The 20,961-nt window shown below is 39.6% G+C and overlaps 1 protein-coding gene across 1 annotated transcript in view; it reads right to left on the bottom strand.

Annotated features, from left to right (window-relative positions):
• Nucleotides 1–2,018: 2,018 nt before the first annotated feature.
• TAF1B (TATA-box binding protein associated factor, RNA polymerase I subunit B) overlaps nucleotides 2,019–20,961 on the bottom strand; it is a 39,191-nt gene continuing 20,248 nt past the window's right edge. Inside the window, exons 9-15 of the mRNA XM_015859452.3 lie at nucleotides 13,557–13,704; nucleotides 11,839–12,016; nucleotides 11,482–11,534; nucleotides 8,676–8,766; nucleotides 8,153–8,223; nucleotides 6,078–6,303; nucleotides 2,019–2,689 (exon numbers count right to left, since the gene is read on the bottom strand). Of these exons, the coding sequence (XP_015714938.2) occupies nucleotides 2,494–2,689; nucleotides 6,078–6,303; nucleotides 8,153–8,223; nucleotides 8,676–8,766; nucleotides 11,482–11,534; nucleotides 11,839–12,016; nucleotides 13,557–13,704 (963 nt within the window). The 3' untranslated portion in view covers nucleotides 2,019–2,493. The remainder of the gene's footprint in view (nucleotides 2,690–6,077; nucleotides 6,304–8,152; nucleotides 8,224–8,675; nucleotides 8,767–11,481; nucleotides 11,535–11,838; nucleotides 12,017–13,556; nucleotides 13,705–20,961) is intronic.

Below are 20,961 nucleotides of genomic sequence, written 5' to 3'. Positions count from 1 at the left end.
ATTCCAGCTGTGTTGGCTTCCAAAGAAAATGACACGTCTGATAGTTCTCCACAGAATCAATAGGAAGGTTGCTTTATTTAAGAAAAATCTTAAAGTATGGTTGCATTTGTACTCTGAATGATAGAAAATAGCATTTAATCTAAGCTTAAAAAAACAACCCACTTAGCTTTAATCTACATAAGAACATTTGACATTTAGCGTTAAAAAAACCAAACCAAACCAACCCTCCTCACTTGGAGACCTGCATTTCCAAGGGGAGAAATACAAAAATGTACATGTCAGAAGGCTCAGGGAGAACTCATAACTCTCAGCAAAGAGCTACAGAAAGAAGCAGTACTTTGAGGTAGGAAGAAGAGGCGGCTGGAACGGGCTGTGGCAGCCACCCTGCCCTGCAGCCAACCGCCTGCAGCTGCTCAACCAACGCCTCCTCCCCAGGGTTACATTCAGTGGACTCAAAGCAGTTGTCCTAAGAGAGCTGGGCTACACTCTGCTGAAGATAAGGCACAACCGTGGCCCATCAGCTTCTTAAACACCATTACTCCAGGATAAGTGTCGATTGATTAAACTGGGTAGAACTAACACTAAGTATTTGAGAGGCACACCCTTAACTTTTAAATCTGACTCTTAACCTATGTGTCCAGGAGGCACATGGCTCTTGATGCTTAATTGCAAGCTTTATTCCGGCTTATTAAAGTACAACTTTAATTTATTCTAACATCTAAGGGAGCTTTGTTACATTTGTAACAATGTAACGAGTACAGTATTTTAATTTATGAAGCTGAGATTTTACTACTACAGTAGTTTTAAAAGAAATACATACCTATAATTGTCTAAGTCTTTCAAATAAAGACTTCTGAATTAAATGGATCCTTTACATATAATAAAGTGTCTTTTAGATAGCTAATTCTAAACTTTAACAAATACTACAGTAAAACAAATGGGATATGTTCAGTAGTTGGAGCAGGCCCTGTTGAAAGCATTAACTCTTCTGTAGGTTTCTAACTGATAGAAATACTTACAGAGAACAAGAACAAAAGATGGTTTTTCTCCATATTGACCGACTTCAGCAGTTCACTCAGGTGAGGTCAAGCATAACAGCAAACAGCTAATTCTACAATACAGACACCAGACACAACGTCCAATTCAGTCAGTACATTCCATTAATGCAATCACCACTTCAAGGCATCAGAAAGTCCGGAGGTATCCATCACAACATGGTGATGTGGTCAGACACACTGAACTATACTGCTCAGGAAATACTTAATACAAGTAACAGCTCATTCTGTAATTTCCATCGCAAAACATAGTTCGCTAAAACAGTACTTTCCCATCTGAACATCAGAGTTACATTAAGGGACCGCCGCTCTAAACCCCTGTTCTATAAGAACTATTTAAAATGTCTAGACAGCACTTTTGTCTATAACACCACCCAGAAACAGCTGCTGATTATGTTACTGATCAAGTGTATTTGGGAACTCCTATACTTGGGACTGACAGACGGAGTTACTGAATTTTATTTCATTCAACTGAAAGCAGTATTACTCATCTGTATATCTACTCAACATCTCTGTTCAACATATGCATATGTTATGGTGTCTTTCATGTAGTGGTAGCACCCAACTTCATTTATTCCTTGTCTGAGATAGAATAAAAACATGGTGAATAAATAAGTTTGAGCATGAGAAACTGGGAGAATGGCTGAGGCATGAGTGGTGAAAGTGCTATGATACGAAGCAATAAGAAATGAAGTACAACTCAGGAGACAGCAGTGAAGGAAGAGTGACAGGAGGATCTGACCAGCACTGCTGTGTAAGAAACAGGATGGAGGGCTCCAAGTATAAAAGCAGTTACAAAAGCTGTGGAGCCTGGAGTGGAACACAGACCCAAAAGGTTTACACTCAAATGAGAGGCTTAGGCTTAAGAAGAGACAAGGAGATACTTGGGATGCACGGAGATGTTGAAAGCAGTGCCAGAACTGCCACAACACACAGTTAAGAAACAAAAGCTGAACAACTCACTGTAGAGAAAACATTGTCCACCTGCTCCTTTTATTTGTTAACACACTCTTTCAAAACAAAGTAAACATTACTTTCTAGAAACGAAGTTGCAGTCATACAAGTCAGTAAAAAAATAAGTAGCATTTTAATTGCAAAGCCTTGCAATGCAATTAGATGCCAATGTGCCGTCCAGTACATTCAAAGCATGTACAATTATGTGGAAAAAAAAATGGTAATTTCATAGCTTCCTGTTGGCCCTGCTGCAAAGTGAGGAAATAAACCTTGGTCAACAGTTTCCCGGGTAGCTCACAGCTGGAAACCAGCAACTTCAGTTATGGATAACATGACACTACAGCTAAACTGCAGTAGTAGATGTCAGTACTAAAACCTTAACAGAAGATTTCTATGTAGGCAAAAGCATCGGTATCAGTTTGAATAGCACGGTTTGGGATCAAACCAATTCACACAGCTTCAATACTATAATATTCAGGTCTTTTTACTTCCTTCGGCGTCGCTTTCCGTGTTTTGGCTTTTTAGAGAGTATTTTATTAAAAAGTTTGTGTTCTATCGCACACACCTCTTCGTGGATGGAGGAGGGCTGTATCCTCAGAAGGAAGGAGAAAAGTCCCAGTACAAAATGGTAACTCTTGGGAAAGTCCTCTTCTCTGTAGTGAGCCAGACAACCACACAACCTGAAAAGAAAGAAAGGAAGAAAGCAAGCCCTGAATTACAAGTGCATGTAGTTAGTATTTTGCAAACATTTATATACTCAGTTGTAATCAGAAGAAAACACCAACATTTTATCAATTGTCTAAACCACAATTCTGATCTACCGTGTCAGTTCTGTCCTGAAAAAAACTCAGAGGAGTTCAAAATAGCACAACATCCAGCTGCTTCAATTAAAAAACCCTTTACATTCATATGAAGATTCAGGTGCTATTCCCTGCCTAAACCCTGTGCATCCTCTCGCTTACAAGGTGTTGCCCTGGGATGTGGAGAAGCAGAGATTCCATTTCCCCTCTTGTCTGATTCAGAGCAGCGGTCTTAAATATTCACCAGAACAAGGACTGGAACCTGTCTGTCCCTATTTATGGGCAAGTGTGCTAATTACTAGACTACGGAGTCATTTGCTCACTCCCTCTGGCCCAACACCCATTTACATTTTACCTCAAACTGGAGGAACAGATACACTATTCTGGAGTGCCACAAAAGCCATGGGAGTCACACTTCAGGGTGCAAAGTCACTGCTTAAATCCTCCTGATTAGAAATCTGAATGTAGTTCTCTCACACCAAAGCCTGTCTTATACAGTCTGTCCTCTGCCTGAAAGCCACCAGCTCACAAAAACCAAATTAAATTGTTCATTTCAGCGGTGTCGGAACAAACCAGCTGATTCCATAACCCACGCTAAGTGTCTGTTAAGTTTGAGCTTCATTTATAGGTGCTGTTGGTTGAACCAAACCTGCATGTTTTGGCCAAGAGGAATTAAAACATGTTGTAATGCTCCAGCCTTAACTCTGAGTTTCAGCAACTATAACTTCTCGGGGAGTCTTGTTGTCAGAGCTCATTTTTCACTGGGAGGGCAGGGAAATTATATTGGCTATTTTTAGGCAATGTGTAATTACATCAACATTATAAAGCACCCATCTGATTAACTGGCATTACACTTTTCACAAGAGTCCCAAAATGCAACCACAAATGCACCATTGTCCCATTTTGTGCTATTCATACTATGAGCAGCACTAAAGAGCTACAAAATTTCCAATACATTTTAATCTGTGATGCAACAAGGGAAAGATCAGTTTTTCTTAACACTTCTCACACCTAATACTTCATTATCTCAAAATAACAAGGGAGATCCTGGAACTTGGACAAACCATCACCTCTGACTGCTACGTTGCAAGGCTGATTGAGCAGAAGGTTCAAACTTCCAGAGTCAGACCAGCGAAGACAACCTTTTTCTTGCAGCACAGTAACTCCAGGCCTCACACCAGTTTGAAGACCATGAAGCACATTGCCAGTCTTGGCTGGACTATCCTACCACTGTTTATCTGCTTGGTCCAATGAAAGATGGACCGCAAGGGCAACACTGTCCTAGTAATAATGCTGTCATAGCAGCTATGAAGCACTGAGTCACCTCCGTTGGTGTAGTTGTATAAACATGGCATGTAGACTCTTGTTCATCGCTGGTGCAAATACATGGCAAAGCAGGGCTTGGGGGCTGAGAATCTGCTCAAATAGTGTTATTGCGCTCTTTGTATCTGTTGTAGTTTCCATGGAAATAAATAGGAGGTGTTACTTTTGGAGCAACCTACAGAGCTATATACCCAAATTAATTTAGAATTCAGCTTAAAAATTAAAGTTTTAAAGTAAAAGAAATCATAGAAACATTCATTCTACTAATCAGTTAACCGGTCTCAGTTTTGCCCATTGAACTACTTCAGTCCTACCATTAAAGCACTCCAGCAGGCTCAGTCAGACCATGCTGATTTTTAGAGAATCTGTAAGTTTGTTTTTATAATACACATGCTTGCATGGGATAGAACCTCATATCAGAGCGAGTAGATGTCATTCTCCAAAGTAAGTTAAGTAAGTGTCAGATGTATAATGAATTACTTGCATTGCAAATGATCTAATGGGAAATTTAGCCGGTAAGAGTTTAAATTCAAATCTGGTTTCATGAAGGCTAAGACAGCTTGCCATAATCATTTTAATACATTACATATGAAAATGCGGGCTTAAAAACAGACTTTGCATGGAAAGATTATTCACGCAAACATACACCGAAATCTTCACTCATTCAGTGCGTATGGAAGATTTACGCAAATTTGTGGTAAAAGGATTATTACCTCCCCTTCTTTTAAAAAAAAAAAAAAAAAAAAAAAGGCTGAAAAAGCTTATTATTCATACAAAAGAATGAATCCATACAACCGAGGCTCTTGTAATATAACACTGTGTTTACATTATTCCAACCCATTTCTGTCACGGTGGATATGTGAAAGGCAACGTGAAAAGGAAAATAAAGATAAGCAAATAAATCCGCTGAAAAACAACAAAAGGCTGCATACATGCACAAGGCAGTGATTTTCAAGGGTAATATTTAATCTTTTAAAAATCAGGAATGTATCACCGAGATTTTGTAGGGACTACTGCTCTCTTAAGCGTGACATTTAGACGCATGTTCAGATAAAGACTTAAGATGTCATTCAACACTTATTCAACAGCAACACAAATGAAAGCTCAATTCGCATTAAGGTACCTCAACCTGCACAAGGAAGGCTACATCACCTGCCCTATCACTGTCCTTGCTACTTAAGTCCTTGGAAGTAAATAACTGTACTAAGAAACAGCACGATTGTTCTGATAAATGCTTAGGTGAAAAAAATTCCTTTACACTAGTGAAGTCAGGATTTGGGCACAATTCTCTAGTACAGAAAGACACTAAACAAATTTAAGAGCACAAGAGGATTTCTTTCCCCAAATTTCCTATATTGCTTTTCCAGGTTGCTTGCAAAGATAGCCCAGGTGAAATAGTGTTCGAGCCCTTTTCCCACCCAATCACCTCATTCTGAAGTACACTTTGGAGGCACTAACTGCTAATTGAACCCTAACTGTTAATGTAGATTAAAGCCATGAAAAAAAAAGCATGGTGATTTAAAAATGAATTTTCAACACTTTTTTGGTGACTTACAGGAGAGAGGAATGGACGTTTTCTCATTCTCTTAAAAGTTTTGGTGTAATAGCTTCTGAAGTACTACAAAGAAGGAAGTGGAGTGAATATTTCTACCTAGCTGCTGCTCTTGCCGTGTGACTTCAACTGCTGACTGTCTCATCTCCTCTCTTCTTAAAAGCTCGCTTTGATCAATCTTTATATTAAAATGTCTACTCCCAATCCAAGCCCAAGCACTCTGCACACCCCCCTTCCTGCAAATGATTTCAACTGTACATGAACACATAGCTGTGTACACACCCCACATGTCGTTTGTAAAGGAAAAAAAGAGAGATCTACGTATATACACACACTGTGCTTTACCACCAAGATTATTTTACAAAATGCAATTAACCAAAATGTACTACTTACCTCTCATTACATAGTTTAACTGTACCAAGCCAATAGTTAGTATTGGTGGCTGCATGTAAACCATGTCTTTCTTTCAGAACTCCCTTCAGGCTGTGCCCATGAAAACAAGACCCATCTGTGTTTTCTTCAGACCAGCTTAACTGAAAACTTGATGGTTTTGGCCTTCCTGCAGGTCGCACCGAACCAGATAGCTTGCCAAACTGATTCTGCAAGTTCTCAACCATCTCTGTACAAATAGAAAGGAGATGAAAAAGTTAATAATCCCACAAGGCAGAAATATTAAGTTTTGGAACATGGGACTCCTAATCCCCATGTGAAATGTGAGTGAGAACGACAAACTTTCATACTTAATTGACGGACAGAAGGGAAAGATGGTGTGGTGACAGATCAGCACCCACAATGCAGCCACCAGGCCTTGTTTCCCCAGGATAAAAAGCCATCTAGAAGACAGTTTTGCTGGAGCTCCGGCTTCTTTTTATGACCTGTATCTAACAAACTCATTCACTAATTGGAAAAAGATAGGAAAGAGATCCTGAAGTGATCTAGGGAGAGGAATGCCTATGTTTCAAGAGAAAAGATGATAGTTTAACTGCAATCAACCATAAAAATCAAAGCTGAGGAAGGTTTTTGTAACCTGTATCTTCCATGTAAGCATATGCTAAATGATAGAAAGGGTAAAAAGCTATTATAGGCAAAAGAAACTTCCAGAACAGGAACAGGAAAACTGTCCAGAAATAATGAGCCAAATGTACAAACTGCATTAACACCAGATCAAGTATGGTTCTAGGGGACTCTTTGTATAGGCATTCCTTGTCTCTACTATTTAAAACTTAAGATGAATCTTGCCTTGTTGAAATGATATGATGTGAGATTCCTGGCTGCAATAACTCAATGATCCCGTTGGTTCTTTCCTATCTCAAAGAGAACAAGATCCAGACGGAGAATATAAAGTGGCATGGAATTAATGAACAACAAATGGTTTTTCATTTTTCCTATTGACAAGGGAACTAAATTGCTCCTGAGGAAACCATTTCAGAATGAAATAAACAAATCTGTTTTTACCCAGAATGTGACTTAACTGCGACATCACCACTACAGAATTTTGAAGGATAAAAACATTACTAAAAACCCAATGCATTCTTGCACAGTAAGTCTAACATGAATTATTAAAACTAAACAGGAGTATAACAACGAGCTTAAAAGTTCCTGGATCAGTCGCTTCCAGAAACGGGAAGAGTATCTAAGGAGAAAAACATCACTTGCCACATTAACACCTCTCTCCCACTACCTGTTGCTTACTACTATCAAAAGTAGAATGAAGAACCTCAGGTTTTATTTAGTTTAATAAAATTCCTGTTTTCCTATTTTCAAGGATGAGTGCAGTCTCTGTTGGTTTTGTTTGTTTGTTTCTGTTTGGTGGATTTTTTGTTTGTTTTGAATGGAATAGTAAAACCCAATCACTGGGTTCCTGATCTGAAGTGCGGCAGCCCTGCCTATGGCAGGGAGCTCGGACTAGATGATCTTTAAGGTCCCTTCCAAACCAAGTAATTAATTTATACTTCCATATATATTAAAAGGAAGGGATCTTCATTCTGACCATGAACAACCAGCTGTTCAAGCAAAACCACACTCAGAGAAATCCTTCTCACCTTCTGTAGAAGACTGCAAGAGTAACTAGGAGAAAAGAGGGACAGGAGGGTCTACCCAAGGACAAACGTGATATATATGTGGAAAGAGAGGAGCTGAAAAGCCATGGGAGATCAACAAAAAATGATGAAGAGCACAGTAATACGAAGGCAGCTGACAGATGAGTGAGATGAGGACAAAGTACTAACTCTGAGACTACATTAAGTAGATCACTGTGAAGGCTGCAGTTTCAGTTAAGCAGTAGGAAAACGTCTGATTGAAGAATTCCAGCCACGGGTTGTAAAACAGTACAACATTCATTGTGCCCAGAGATGAAAGACTGAAGGGAAAGTATTTTAAGATGTAAATATTATTACAGTCAGAATTTCTATGATGGGAAAAGTTGGGGCAGACTTCTGTGCTGGCGGAAAGAGGTGGAGTTTACTCACGTCTTTTCCTAAGGATTTTAGATTTCTTCTTGAGTGAATAAAACAGGGGCTTTTCACATTTCCACAGATACCTACAAGTAAGAGAAATAAAAACTGTTAGGAAAAAGAAAACTAGAAAAAGCAAGTCAAATCATAATTTCTTAATTAGATACAGCTATTAAAATAAAAACAAAATAATCTGTTGTTAACACCATTAAAAGACACCTCCTCCAAAACATACAGCAGCCTTTTTCTGCATAGATAAATGGAGGAATGTAAGCCTAGATTCACTGTGATCAGTTAATTGTTCAATTATATAAGCTACTTGTCACAGACAGTGTTTAATCAACATGCTGGATAAATATCATAATTGTAAACAGAAAATTGAGACATGGATGGAATCACTGTTCACCTAAATGTGCAGGATGGGAACATTGGAGCAAAGTCCAAACTTTTTCAGCTCCTGTGGGGGGTCAGGATTTCACTTAAAATCATCTACCTTAATATTGCTATTATCATTATCCAGTACTTAAAAATCTCTTACTTGGCCTTTTCTTCATCCAGTTTTTTTTGCTCCACATCCAAGGTACATTTTATAACCTTGTACCACTTTTTGAACTCGAAATAAGGGCCACCTGAATAAAACATTCGTAATTTAGTTTTAGGTTGTGAAGGAGTGAAAGAAATGTGATACATAGAATGTGGTCACCATGCAGTTGGACTCTGCATCTCCTGCCTGTAGGCAAATCTTTAATTCCATCTGCTTATAGAAAACACACTTAACCCAACATTTCTGTAAGACAGAGAAAATGAAAAGCAGAAATACTAGAAAGGAACAGCATAAGAGGTGGGAAGAAACACCTCTGCTCAGAATATGTTTCCTAGTTTTAGACAAGTTAATCCTTCTCCCTCCTTTCTGAAAGTTAAGTGTAATTGCTACCAGAACTAGATCTCCACAACACTAACTGGTCTTCTTCCTCTGCTTGAAATCTGACTTCAAGGAATTCATGAAACTGTAGAAGCTTAGTTCTAAACAAATTCTGAAGCTCAGATGTAGGAGGTGAAGCAGTGTCACAGAATCACAGAATTGTAGGGGTTGGAAGGGACCTCTAGTGATCATCGAGTCCAACCCCCAACCCCACACCATCCATCCTGCTGCCCATGAGATGTTGCAAGGCAAGAAGGATAATCCAGACAATTGTATTCACTGAGTATCAGCGTCCCACATACACTGGATTCTCACTCATTGATATGTGAACAAATACATAGCAGTGCATGCAAAAACGTTAAGGCGTAAGTCATTCCAGCAGCATGTTTACCACTGATACTCCAGAGAGGCACAGGATTGAAGTAGATCAACAGGGTACAATAAGTATAAGAACTGTGAACAGAACTATGGTGCAGGGTAAATTTAAATAACCAACTCTTATTATCTGTGGGTGTATTATCTGCATCATGAATTAACCAGGCTTTGCATTTCCCCATCACCCCAGCTGCTCTGCATGGATGCTTGCATCATGCTCACTTCTAAAGAGCTAGCTGGCAAACTGTTCTGAAGGTGAATATACTGTTCTTATAAGCAAAGTTCTGTATGTCTTCTATGCTTTTGCTACTCAAGTTATCCTGCCACAAGAGGCCTTACAAACAAGAACTACAACTGGCCTCAAATGGACAAACAAGGGGAAGAAAGACCCGTCAGTTATTAAAATGCAATGACATGGATAAAGTTCTGTTTCGAACTCCTCTGCACAGAGGGTGCTGGGAGGTTGGCCTGTGGGAAGAAAATAATTTTTGTATTTAACTTAATACAAATTATTCCAACATCTGTCACAAGGAAGCCCGCTGTCAGGGACATGACACTAACCATCCACCTGGCTGGTACTGCTAGTCCTGCATCGACACGGCTGAGTCAACTGGCAAATGCACAGCTCTGTGATGCACTCACACATATACACATACCTCAATCACATTTTATTTGAGCATAAACAGCATTGTGTACATGTGCAGTCTGCAGAACATACACTCACAGACACACGCAAGGAAGCTACAGCTACAACTGCTTCCAGGCTGTCTTGAGATGTAGGAGCTGAAATATTTTATACAGCAAAAGAAAAAGACTAGAGAGAGGATGGCTGTATTGCAAGTACAATATGCCAGATATGCTGGATCTTTACAGTGCAGTATCAGCTATTATTCATCTGAGCACACTAAGCTTGGTCAAGTGCCAGGGGCAGTGCTGAGCTCTGGCACTGATCAGTGCCCAAACAGAACACCATCACATCAGCTGCCTGCCGCTCTAACAGCTGAAGAACGGGGACAACAGAACACAGCACAGGAATTGTTTGGCACCTGAAGGTTTCAAAGGTGGAAAAAAAAAAAAAAAAAGTGGGCAAAGAATGAGCTGTTAATTCCCAAAGGCAACGAGACTTGTTAATAACAGAGAAACGCTATTAAGACATTAATGGCTTTGAGCCTCAGCTCGCAAGCAGTTGTGCAACTTCTGCTCAGGTCACCACTGCCTGAAGTTTTCAAGGGAAGCAAAAATGAAATAGTAAGATTTGAAGTAAGTTGGAATATCCACTTAAAATGAGAACTGTCTCTAGATACAGCAGTGATGATGCATTCATGTATGACTAATGTTCATTTTTGTTATTGACATAAATGTAACAAAAGGGTAAAAATGAACCAAAAAAAAAAGAAAGGATGTGAGGCTTAAAACATAAATCACTGCAACATGTCTTTGATCTTGTCTTCAACTGTGATCTGGATAAGGTCACAGAGGATCTTCCTGAGGATTTCTAATATTTGATTTGGTCTTTCTGCCCTCAAAGAACTATGTTCACACCATTATCTTTTCTATCTTAATTGCTGCTAGCTTTTCCACACTCTCTCAGGATTACTTGGAAGAAGAAAATAGATTACATCTCAAATATGTTACGCGCTAAGACATTTTATTTAACAAGACTAAACAAGTTTGGATTTTATCATAAATGTGGTTGGATGCCCCTAATAAGTATCTGCTATTCATGATCAAAGTGTGTTCCCACTTTACGAGGTAACCGTTCACCTTCACCTAACATGCACAAAAGGGAGAAGAGAGCAGGGAAGAGCAGAAACATATCCAGTAAAGTATGTACAAACTTCTCTATCCTTATATTCTTCTTAGGTATCGCTATTAGAATTCAGTAAGCAAGCCAGAACAAAATCACATCGTCTTTAAAGAACTGCCTGAAAAGAATAAATGACAAAATCACTTCTACGATCATTAGAATTAAGTCTTTCTAAGCCTGATTACAAAGTTATTTGGTTTAGAAAATCATAAGGCTGCTTCTACTACAATATTTACGTACCCTCACCATCTTTATTGTATTTATTTCTTTCTTCAGAGAAGTCTGAGAGAAACCTGGAAGAACGAAAGAAAGAAAACTGAGACCCTTTTGCAGACCCAAATAGTGCAATTTTCACATGAATTTCAAATGCGGCTGACAAAAACACACCCTAATTTTCCTTCCAGGTTTCAGCTTCAAACTGCTGATTTGTAAAAATAAGTAATATTCAAAGTCTAAACAGCCTTCAAGTTCATGTTTTGTTCTACCGTACTTTACCAAAATACTACAGGTTCAACATTACCGAAGAAAGGATCATCAAAGAGTTATTTACACGATACATAAGTTTGTGCTTTGTTAGAGAGCTGCCTGCATACTTACCACTCATAGTGATCATCTAATAAAAACAGTAACTTTAGAACCACCACAATAACCGCTGCTGCAAGGACATCATATTTCACTTTCCTTGTTGATTTATTTCCAGGCGTGAGAGTCAGGAAATCCGCTTCTCCAATAGAAGTCTTTTTCACCAGGCGACAAGTCCAGATGTGCAATTCATCTAGTTAACACAAATCAAAATGTAAAAGGAGCACGTTGAAAGAAGCTCGGAATACTTTTGCAGTGCAAAATAGTGGCCATTAGAGGAAAACACCACTCCTGTCTTTTGGGAAAGCCATCTTTCTCAGGCTGAAAAGCATTTCTAGATGTTTTCATAGATGGTAGGTAATCCTTGCTGTAATCATAATAAAAACAGTTCACATACATTCACGGGGAAAAAGAAAGAAAAAAACATTTTTAATATGGTCTTAATGTTGTTCAAAAGATGTCATTATGTCACCGTGAACTTTGTTCCGGGAAAGTAAATCTTAAATCTATACAGCTAATAACAGTTGAACTCTAATGTGTAAAAAAAAACCAACAAACCCAAAGCCAAAAATCTGTCAACCCTCTTTTTTTCCCCTGTCTATCAGCTTAGAACAAATGTGGGATTGGAGCCAGGCCATAGCAGCAGTAGGAGAACCAGGGGCTGCTTAAAGAAGCTGAACTGGGCACTGCAGCACTGGGCACAAAGCAGACGTTCTCTGCTGAAGTTCAACCTGGAGCTGACCTGTAAGGGCTAATTGCACCTGCTGCCATGGTTTGTACCAAACCTATACAGCTGCAGCTCTGAAAGCAGCAGCACGCTACTCATACAGCCTCGTATTACTCCACGCTTATTTTTCACAGATACAAATCCCCCAAATTTCTCACTCTTCCTGTTCAGCAAGAAATACAGGTGGCGATTACGTCACCATTGGATTCCACAAAGGTTAGCAACGTATGACTAAGTAGAGTCTTAATCCATCTCTAGTTTGTATTCTCCTGCTGCTTACAAAGAGCTCACTACAAACCTGTATTTAATCCTCTCGTACATAACAGTTTAAGTTAAATAAAATCTGAAAAGTATAAAAGCACTTCCAAAGCAAATCTTCTTGCAACAGCTGCCGATACACTTTCTTGTCCTTTCGATCATTTAGCCCACATTTTCATTCTTATTCGCTGTCCTAAGAAGCAATGCCAATTCATCTTAGGAGCTGAAACAACAACAATCTTTCTTGCCATTTATCAAAGAAAAATACAAACTATTCACACACAGAGTAACATACCAAGCAAGACGGGCTGTCACGAGTGTGTCACAGCATCACTCGTTAATACTAGAATTACTGCTGATACACAGTATCATGGAACACACGTTCAGTATTGCATATTACGGTTCCATTCAGAGCTGAAATTCATGAACCACTGATCTAAAGTTACTAAACCAGGTGACTTCCATTAAGAGCTCTTAGTTCACACTGCTGCTGAAAGATGTGAAAAAAGGATCCACTCCACAGCCTCAGAGAGTCAGCACCAGAGAGCCCTGCATATCTGGGCCTTCAGTACCTACTGATGTTTGATGGAGGCACTTCCTATAGAAATTACCTTCCAGTTCAAGCTTAAGCATGCATAAAATAAAAGGAAAAGAGAAGGCACTTTTAAGAGTAGTAATTTAAGTCTTTTTGCTGGGGCTTAATAAACTGAAGAAAAACATATCGGTTCAGGTTTGGGAACATATTTACCAGGTAAATTAGCTTCCATCAAGTACTTCATGCACAATACATCTGGATGCAGAAAGCAGTTGTCTGTTATATCTGGAAAACGAGGCAGGTCTAAAAATGCTGCAAGTTCAACCATTTTCTTGTAGACTTCTTCATATTCAGGCCATGACTGAAAGACAGAGTTAAGAGCATGTTATGTAATTTCCCTGTTGGTGCATTTGTTATTAATCTTAATAATGAATTTTCTTATTTCATACAGAAACACTGCATTTCTTCAGCACTCTGCATGACTGAACACACGTGCGAGAATGGAGCCAGACTGCAGTACTGCAAAGGGAAACAACGGCAACTTTTAAAGCCCGTAAAATGCATATAATGCCAATAAAACATTGCTGTTCAGACCTGCTGCCAAGCCACTGCCTTCTTAGTGAAGGGATCAGTACATTTCCAGATGCTCCAAGACCAAAACTGCACTTAAAAATAATAATTAAATGGAAGGTGAAATATCTTAAGAGATAAGAAAGAACAGAATCACAGAATGGGGTTGGTCAGGACCGAGTCCAGTTGGATTCTAAGCATCTCCAAAGTTGACAACTACATATGACTGCATGGCCAACCTGCTCCAGTGGTTCACTACCTGCACTGCAGAAAAAAATAAATGTTATTTCTTATGATTAAATGGAATTTAATAGCTAATGGGAGTGACTGTTGAAAAAATGTCTTGTAGCTGAGCGTTTACTCTATCGGTGTTACTATGCTCTGTTGTAACTTTCAGAGAAATAAATAGGAGGCATTACTTTCATTGCAACCTGAGTACCTTCCTTTAACGGGAATTTAGCAGAGGTTTAAACTTTGTGCACATATTCAGGACTTCCTTGATCAATAATGAATTCAGGGTTCTGGTTTTTATAGGCCAGCCTGAGAACAGAGCTACCATGTTTATGACAACAGTAAGACTGAAATAATGCCTTCTTATCCAATCATTTGATTTCATTTCTGTTAATAGAAGCTATGCAGCCAATGTTCACATTTTATAGTTACCATACTGTGTTTTTTTTTTAAGTGCTCTCCCCCCAGACTGTAGTTAAGACTTGCTTAACTGCATTAATAAATGCTTAAGTAAATGAATAACTCTGCTGTCACTGTTACACATGCCAACTTCTTGTAACAGTTAGGAAGTTGTTCATTAGATCTTCTAAACGGTGTTAAAAAGTGGCTTAGGCTTCACCATTGACTATCTTGAGAAACAAGAAAAACACGCATTGCCAGACCTCTGCAAAAGCTCAGGCTCACCGTGCTTCCCATTCCTCTTAAAACAGCAGCTGTACATTGAATACCAAAACAAAACCTGAATCAGATTTCACTTCTCTCCAGTGTTTTTTGGAGAAAAATATAAGTCCCGGTTGATTCAAATAAAAGCATCACATAAATAATATTCATAATTAGATACAAAGGAAATGTGTTGGATGAACAGCAGCTGGATTAGTAGCTTCTTAATAGCACAGCGCTGATGACAATAAAGACACCAAGAATTCAGTCATTTGAATCACCAGTGAAGTTATCTGAAATCTCATTTAACCAAGAACTACTTTAAGGAACGTAGCTCTTGATTTGAGGGTTCTATCACTTTATATATGAGCTTTTCTCTCCACATCAGGCTAAGGAGGCAGCGCTCCAATCCCAGGTTCTAGGAACACCAAGAGCTATCATTTAGCTCATTTTATAAGGGTGTTAACAGACAGACACAGTTCTTAGTCAATTTGTGTTCATAAGGAGATGTGAACACAACTGCGACATGTGGCTCTAGAAGAACACACTAATTCACCATAGAGACCAATCGAATCAATTACTGCTTCCCAAGGCTTAACTCCCAAGCTCCACATCATTGACTGCACAACTCGTGCCTCTACAGTGCAGAGACGAGTTACAACAACATAAGATGAATGGAACCCAGTCCTTTCAGGAGCACACAGCCATTGCCTGAACTTGGAGCTGTAGGTGTAAGCTGAACCTAACAGATCACATCTCAGCAAGACACATCACAGCAAAGAGCTGGAAGGCTTGAAGGTTGAGCACTGAAGAGACCAGAAAGCATTACTAGCCCTATAAATTCTTATGTGTCACCATATACACCTGCCTAATTCTGAAGGAGGTCTGATTTCATACAGAAAATCTCGTCCTAACTGGGAGGGCTAAAACAAACAGAACACCCAAATTCCACACAACAAGCACAGTAAATGCCAGAGCAATACTAAGAAAAAGCAAAATACAGCAAAGCAGCAGCCTTGAAAGTCAGAGATCCACACATATGAGGTTCAAAGGGAACCATGGAAATCACGTGGTTCAATCTTGGCCCAACTGGGTCCAACCTAGAGCAGGTTGTCCAGGCCCACATCCAGGTGGCTCCTGAATACCTCTGAATTGATCAATATTGGATACCTCCTAAATGATAAATGTTATCACTTTCTACTTAGCTATGCATCTCTTCCAGCAAAACAAACAAGGTGATAAAACAAGTAGTAACAAAAAACCAACAACGAATCCACTAGGAAAGCAGATTTCAGAGCTGGGGCTTCCTTCCAGTGAAAGCAAAGCCTCCAGCATCTCATGATTAAACCCCAAGGCAGGAGTCCTTGGACAAGAGGGGATTAGATCACACACCACACATTCTCCAAGTCCAACTTTCACTTACCCAGTCACAAAGTAAAAGATTTTGCATTACTTCTTTGCATTTGCATTTCTGTGTTAACTATAAGGACAACTCCCCTGTCCGTCAGCACATGAAGTTACTAAGCTCTCACTGTGTTTCAAGAACCTGGGAAACACTCCACATATAAAACTCAGTTACAAACCCTTCAGGGCACTTAATAATTTCAGGAAGACTGACAGAAAACCCTTTTAAAGTCATGCCATCTGATAGCCCTCTCAGGTGTTTCGCAAGCAGGAATTTCTTCAAGACTGATCAACAATGCTGACAGAGCCCATAACTCGTCCAGAATGGGTACAGAGGTTACTGAGAACTTTTCTTAACAGCTTTGTCTTTAAAATCTTTGTATCTCTTTCTCACACATGACAAATAAGGTAACTCAAGGTCTTCTACAGAAAGCAGTGTGAAAGATTAATACTGCTTAATGCTTTTCTTTTTTTCTCTCCCCCAGCTTCAGCTTCATATAGGAAGAAAAAATGCATAGCGTCCAGTTGGTAAAGAAGTGTCTATTATAAGATTTTCATTATGATACAAACTCATTACACTATTTAAATTAGTTTCTTTTATCGTTCAGAACTACACGAAGTTTTTCACCTGTGTTAGACAAGAACCACCTGGTTTTCAGAAGCAGGTGAGCCAAACTATTAACATGATAATCAGATCACAGTAGCAGGTAATTGTTTTGGGTGAGCCAAGATTGCAGCCTCTCCTACTTGTTTGGACAGTATCAGAATGCTGCTGATCAACAAGTAGAAAACAGTATACAATTGCCTGGCTTTCTAGATTCACTTGCAGGCTCCACAGCTTCTTGTTTCAATTGTGGTCTAACTGACTCTCTTCTTGGATGACTGTATACACAGTTTTCTCCTCCTGTATCAGGGCAAGAAACCAAAAGTAATTACTTACATATTCACAGTTCTGTTTATATTACTGTGATTGCTCTATCTTTCTGAAAAGAAATGAAGAGTTGCTTTAAATCTTCCCTTTTATCTTTTCTTTTTCCCTACTGTACTCCTTTCCAGTACTTTTCCCTAGTACAGTTCCCTTTATCATCCATCCCTTTACACACAAATTTCCACCCAAAGATTCTTTTCTACCCCAAACCTCATCACTTTCGAGATGATGAAGTCAGCCTAGACTGAATTTGAAAAACTGTGCCAAATTTATCAAGAAATTAACTAAGAAAGGAGTTTAACCTGAAGATTTGGAAAACATCAAGTTACGAAGCTTGGAGAAGAGTGTTTGTAACAGAACCCAGAAGCTGGTTCATTAAAGCAAGGCATGTCCATAAATCAGAAGATACTTAGTCTGAAGTTAATGAGGCCATCAGAGTGCCACAAATGGGTACTCCAAGTAAGTACCCCAATACATGTAAACACCTCCAAATGAAGCCTGCATTGAGACACACATCACCAGGAACCCAAGCTATCTTTAGAACTAGCTCAGGTAAAATGAGCTATCACAGCAGTCAAGCAAGTGCTCTGCAGAGCCTGGCACACTGTGCTTTGCTTCTGTTACTCAGCTGAGCTGCATCTGTTCTTTGCAGCAGAAAGCTGTCCTGCCCACCCTGGGCAGGATGCAGCCCACCAGGCTGCACATAGAACTGCCAGTGAAGGTAACAAGCAAATTAGCTGTGAAATGTACACCCAAACTGGTATTTAATGCTGAATTAAATGACCTGGTGACCCAATTGTTACGTGATTCCTAATGTGACTGGATAGCCCACACTCCTAAGATGACTGAAGTTTATTTCTCCATGTTAGGGGTACTGACCTCACCAATCCACTACTCTTGTGCTCTTCTACCAATCAAGCTACCATTACCACTGCTGTACAAAAATGCTCCAGTCTCAAACTGCTGGTGCACATGAAAGGATTATGGGGAGAACCACTGCTCCCTGCTCTCCCATCCTTCCTTAGGTCACCATCAGAAGCAGGGAACCAGGTTCAATGGGCACTGAGCATGACTCGGTTCCACCAGTTTTGTATGGATGAAAAGAGTAGATGCAGTTCTTCAAACACTGATATTCATGAATCATATACAGATGCTGATGTAACAGCAAAGGGTGTGCCTGGAATTACTAAAAGGGAACCAAATGACAGGAAGAACAAAGATGGGTGAAACTGCTACAGCTCCATTCATACAACTGCTGAGAAATATACTGCGTGCAAGGGTTCTGGAAGAAAAACAGACCAGGATACACTTGAAGTTGTTGCTTTCTGTTGCCATACAGAAAAGATTCATTTTAGAAGAGGGCTCAATAAGCAACGTTTACACATTGAGAGAACTAATTCTAGGTGTGCTAGGGTATTTGACTGCATTGAATTGACGCAGGCAGTTTTTAATCAAGGAATGGTGCGTGGATGATGAGCCAGCAACCTACATGCAAGAGAAAGAGCTAACTGAGCATTCGGCACAGATCACGAAACCACACGATCATAGTGGCTGGAGATCATCTGGTCCAACCCCCAACAGTGAATCTTTACTGTAAAAAACCAACACCAAAAACCAGCTGTTTGGCTGTATTGCAGGCTTTTTAATATCCTCCTTTCAGAGGAAGACGTCTTGTTCATTAGGCAGTTCCTGGCTAAAGTGGTTTTTGAATAAATTAGTTTCAATATTATTAAACCAACAGGGAGACGTGCATGAATGTTGCTCTGCTCATGTTCGAGTTAACCCTAAGCAACAAAATACTTTCCTAAAAGACATGGTTTTTCTATAAATGGAGAGAGCAACCCAGCAAGGAACTGAAGCGTCTCAACATATTGAGCTATAGGAGTTTGGGAACAGATTTTATTGAATTTCATAAATATTTTGGTAGGTTTGTTTTCTTTCTTCATTAAGTAACGCTTGAAGGCAGGTATGGACAGGCACAGAGTTTCTGTTACACAACAGCAAGCTCCCGTGATAAACTTGATTACAATAACCCTTTCAGCAGCGAACTTCCTCCTCAGCTTTTTTTTTTTTTTTTATAATAAAAGCCTCACCCTTGATTCTTTTCATTCTGCACTATTTTCTTTGTCGTGAACGAGGAGCACATGCACCTGCTAAAAGCCAACAAGAAGACAAAACTGCAAAGAAACTAAGAAAGAAAGAAAACAAACAGATAGAAGGAACCTACCCCCACCCCCCAAATTAAGATTACAGAGTATGGCGAAAACACTGAAGACCAAAGCAGGAATTGCTGCTTGCTTTGGAAAGTAAAAGCAGCATGGCTGATGAGCAACATTTGTATGGCTGGAATTCTCCACCTCTTAGAAGACTTTTAAAAATAAACAAGAATGACTGGCTTCTGTGTCAATTTGAATTCCTTAAAGAGCTGCCATTAGAAACAAAAATCAGAGGGCTCATTCAAATTTCAGCTGGGAGAATGGGGATCCTTCCACATCAGACTAAATGGGATTTTGCAAAAGGACTTCAGTAAATAGAGGAGCTCAGCTACAAACAAGTCTACTGGGTGCACGTCCCCTGGAAGCAAAAAGCTGTTGTCATTATGAACTGAATGCTCAGGGAAAAAACAGAACGAGCACATTGACTTGCACTCATGAGTTAATTCATCGATTTCATCAGCAGTTCCTTAGTTTGACTCAGACTCAAGCTAAAATATAAACACACAGCGCACCAAAATCCAGGCTGTGAAACAATCCCAAGGGCAGCGGTTTCCTCAAAGATGTGTGATGACTTGAAGACACGAGTATTAGCCAGGATCAGATTATAAAGTGGTACGAAATCCTTTTAAATAGGCAGTGTGAAAGAAAAACTTATTAAACAAGGTGACAACTCCACAGGGTTTAGGAGATCTTCAGGGTTGCTCATAACAGTACCCCAGATGCACAGTGTTGCCTTGGGCAAGTATCTCTATGCTGGTTTCCCAGCTGTAATGGAGTAGCAGTGCCCTACTACCTCCACCCTGAGCAGAACAGCCACCACGGCACCTGATGGGCACCCAAGGACAAAACAAAGCAAACGTTCTGCAGCTGTGCTGGCTTTACCTGGCATGTGCTAAAGCAGGCTTAAACTCCCACGTTAGATGAAGAAAAGGAAAAGATAGACACGCAACTCATTACGTTCTGTGTATTAAACTGCAACGCTATCTTGTTGTAGAAACAGTAAGAGATTAAATGATTAACAGCTACACCCTAGCACACTTCGCACACTTTGCAAATTCCTTCAGCAATTCCTAGAATCTGCACACTTAACTTTATAATCTTAGTCACAACTCAAAGACATGAAAATAAGACTGTATTTGTGTGATCTGTTCAGAAATCCAAGACCTATGCTTACCTTAAAAGCCAAAAAGAGAAGAACAGAAGTTTGTTCAGAAGTACTACCAATAAGGTGTAAAAACTGCCTCCCACAAGACCCACTATTTACCCTCATTTGGCTTTTCACTCATCTCTTCTTGCCACATTTTCAGACCAGACTTTGTGCCACTGTTCCTTCCTCCTCCTACCATTGGGAAGAAAAGCAGCTGTTTTTCATTAGTTCCCTCATAAAGTTCTACCATCTCAAAAAAAAAGTCTCACAAAACTCACAAATCAAAACTCTAACTTTAATCCCAGAAGAGCAACAAAATGTGGCCGTACCACATCTATCTGAGAAGATCTATTGAGCTTCGTGTCCAGCAGTGAGCAAGAGAGATGAGTGGGAAAGAATTCAAGAGCCAAGTAAGGCACAAGGACTCTTTCCCAAACTTTTGTCCAGCTTCACAGAGTTTGT

Source organism: Coturnix japonica, chromosome 3 (assembly GCF_054131305.1).
Source record: "Coturnix japonica strain WE chromosome 3, WE-NBRP24, whole genome shotgun sequence".
Lineage (NCBI taxonomy): Eukaryota > Metazoa > Chordata > Aves > Galliformes > Phasianidae > Coturnix > Coturnix japonica.
This window is presented reverse-complemented; position numbering and strand designations above follow the sequence as displayed.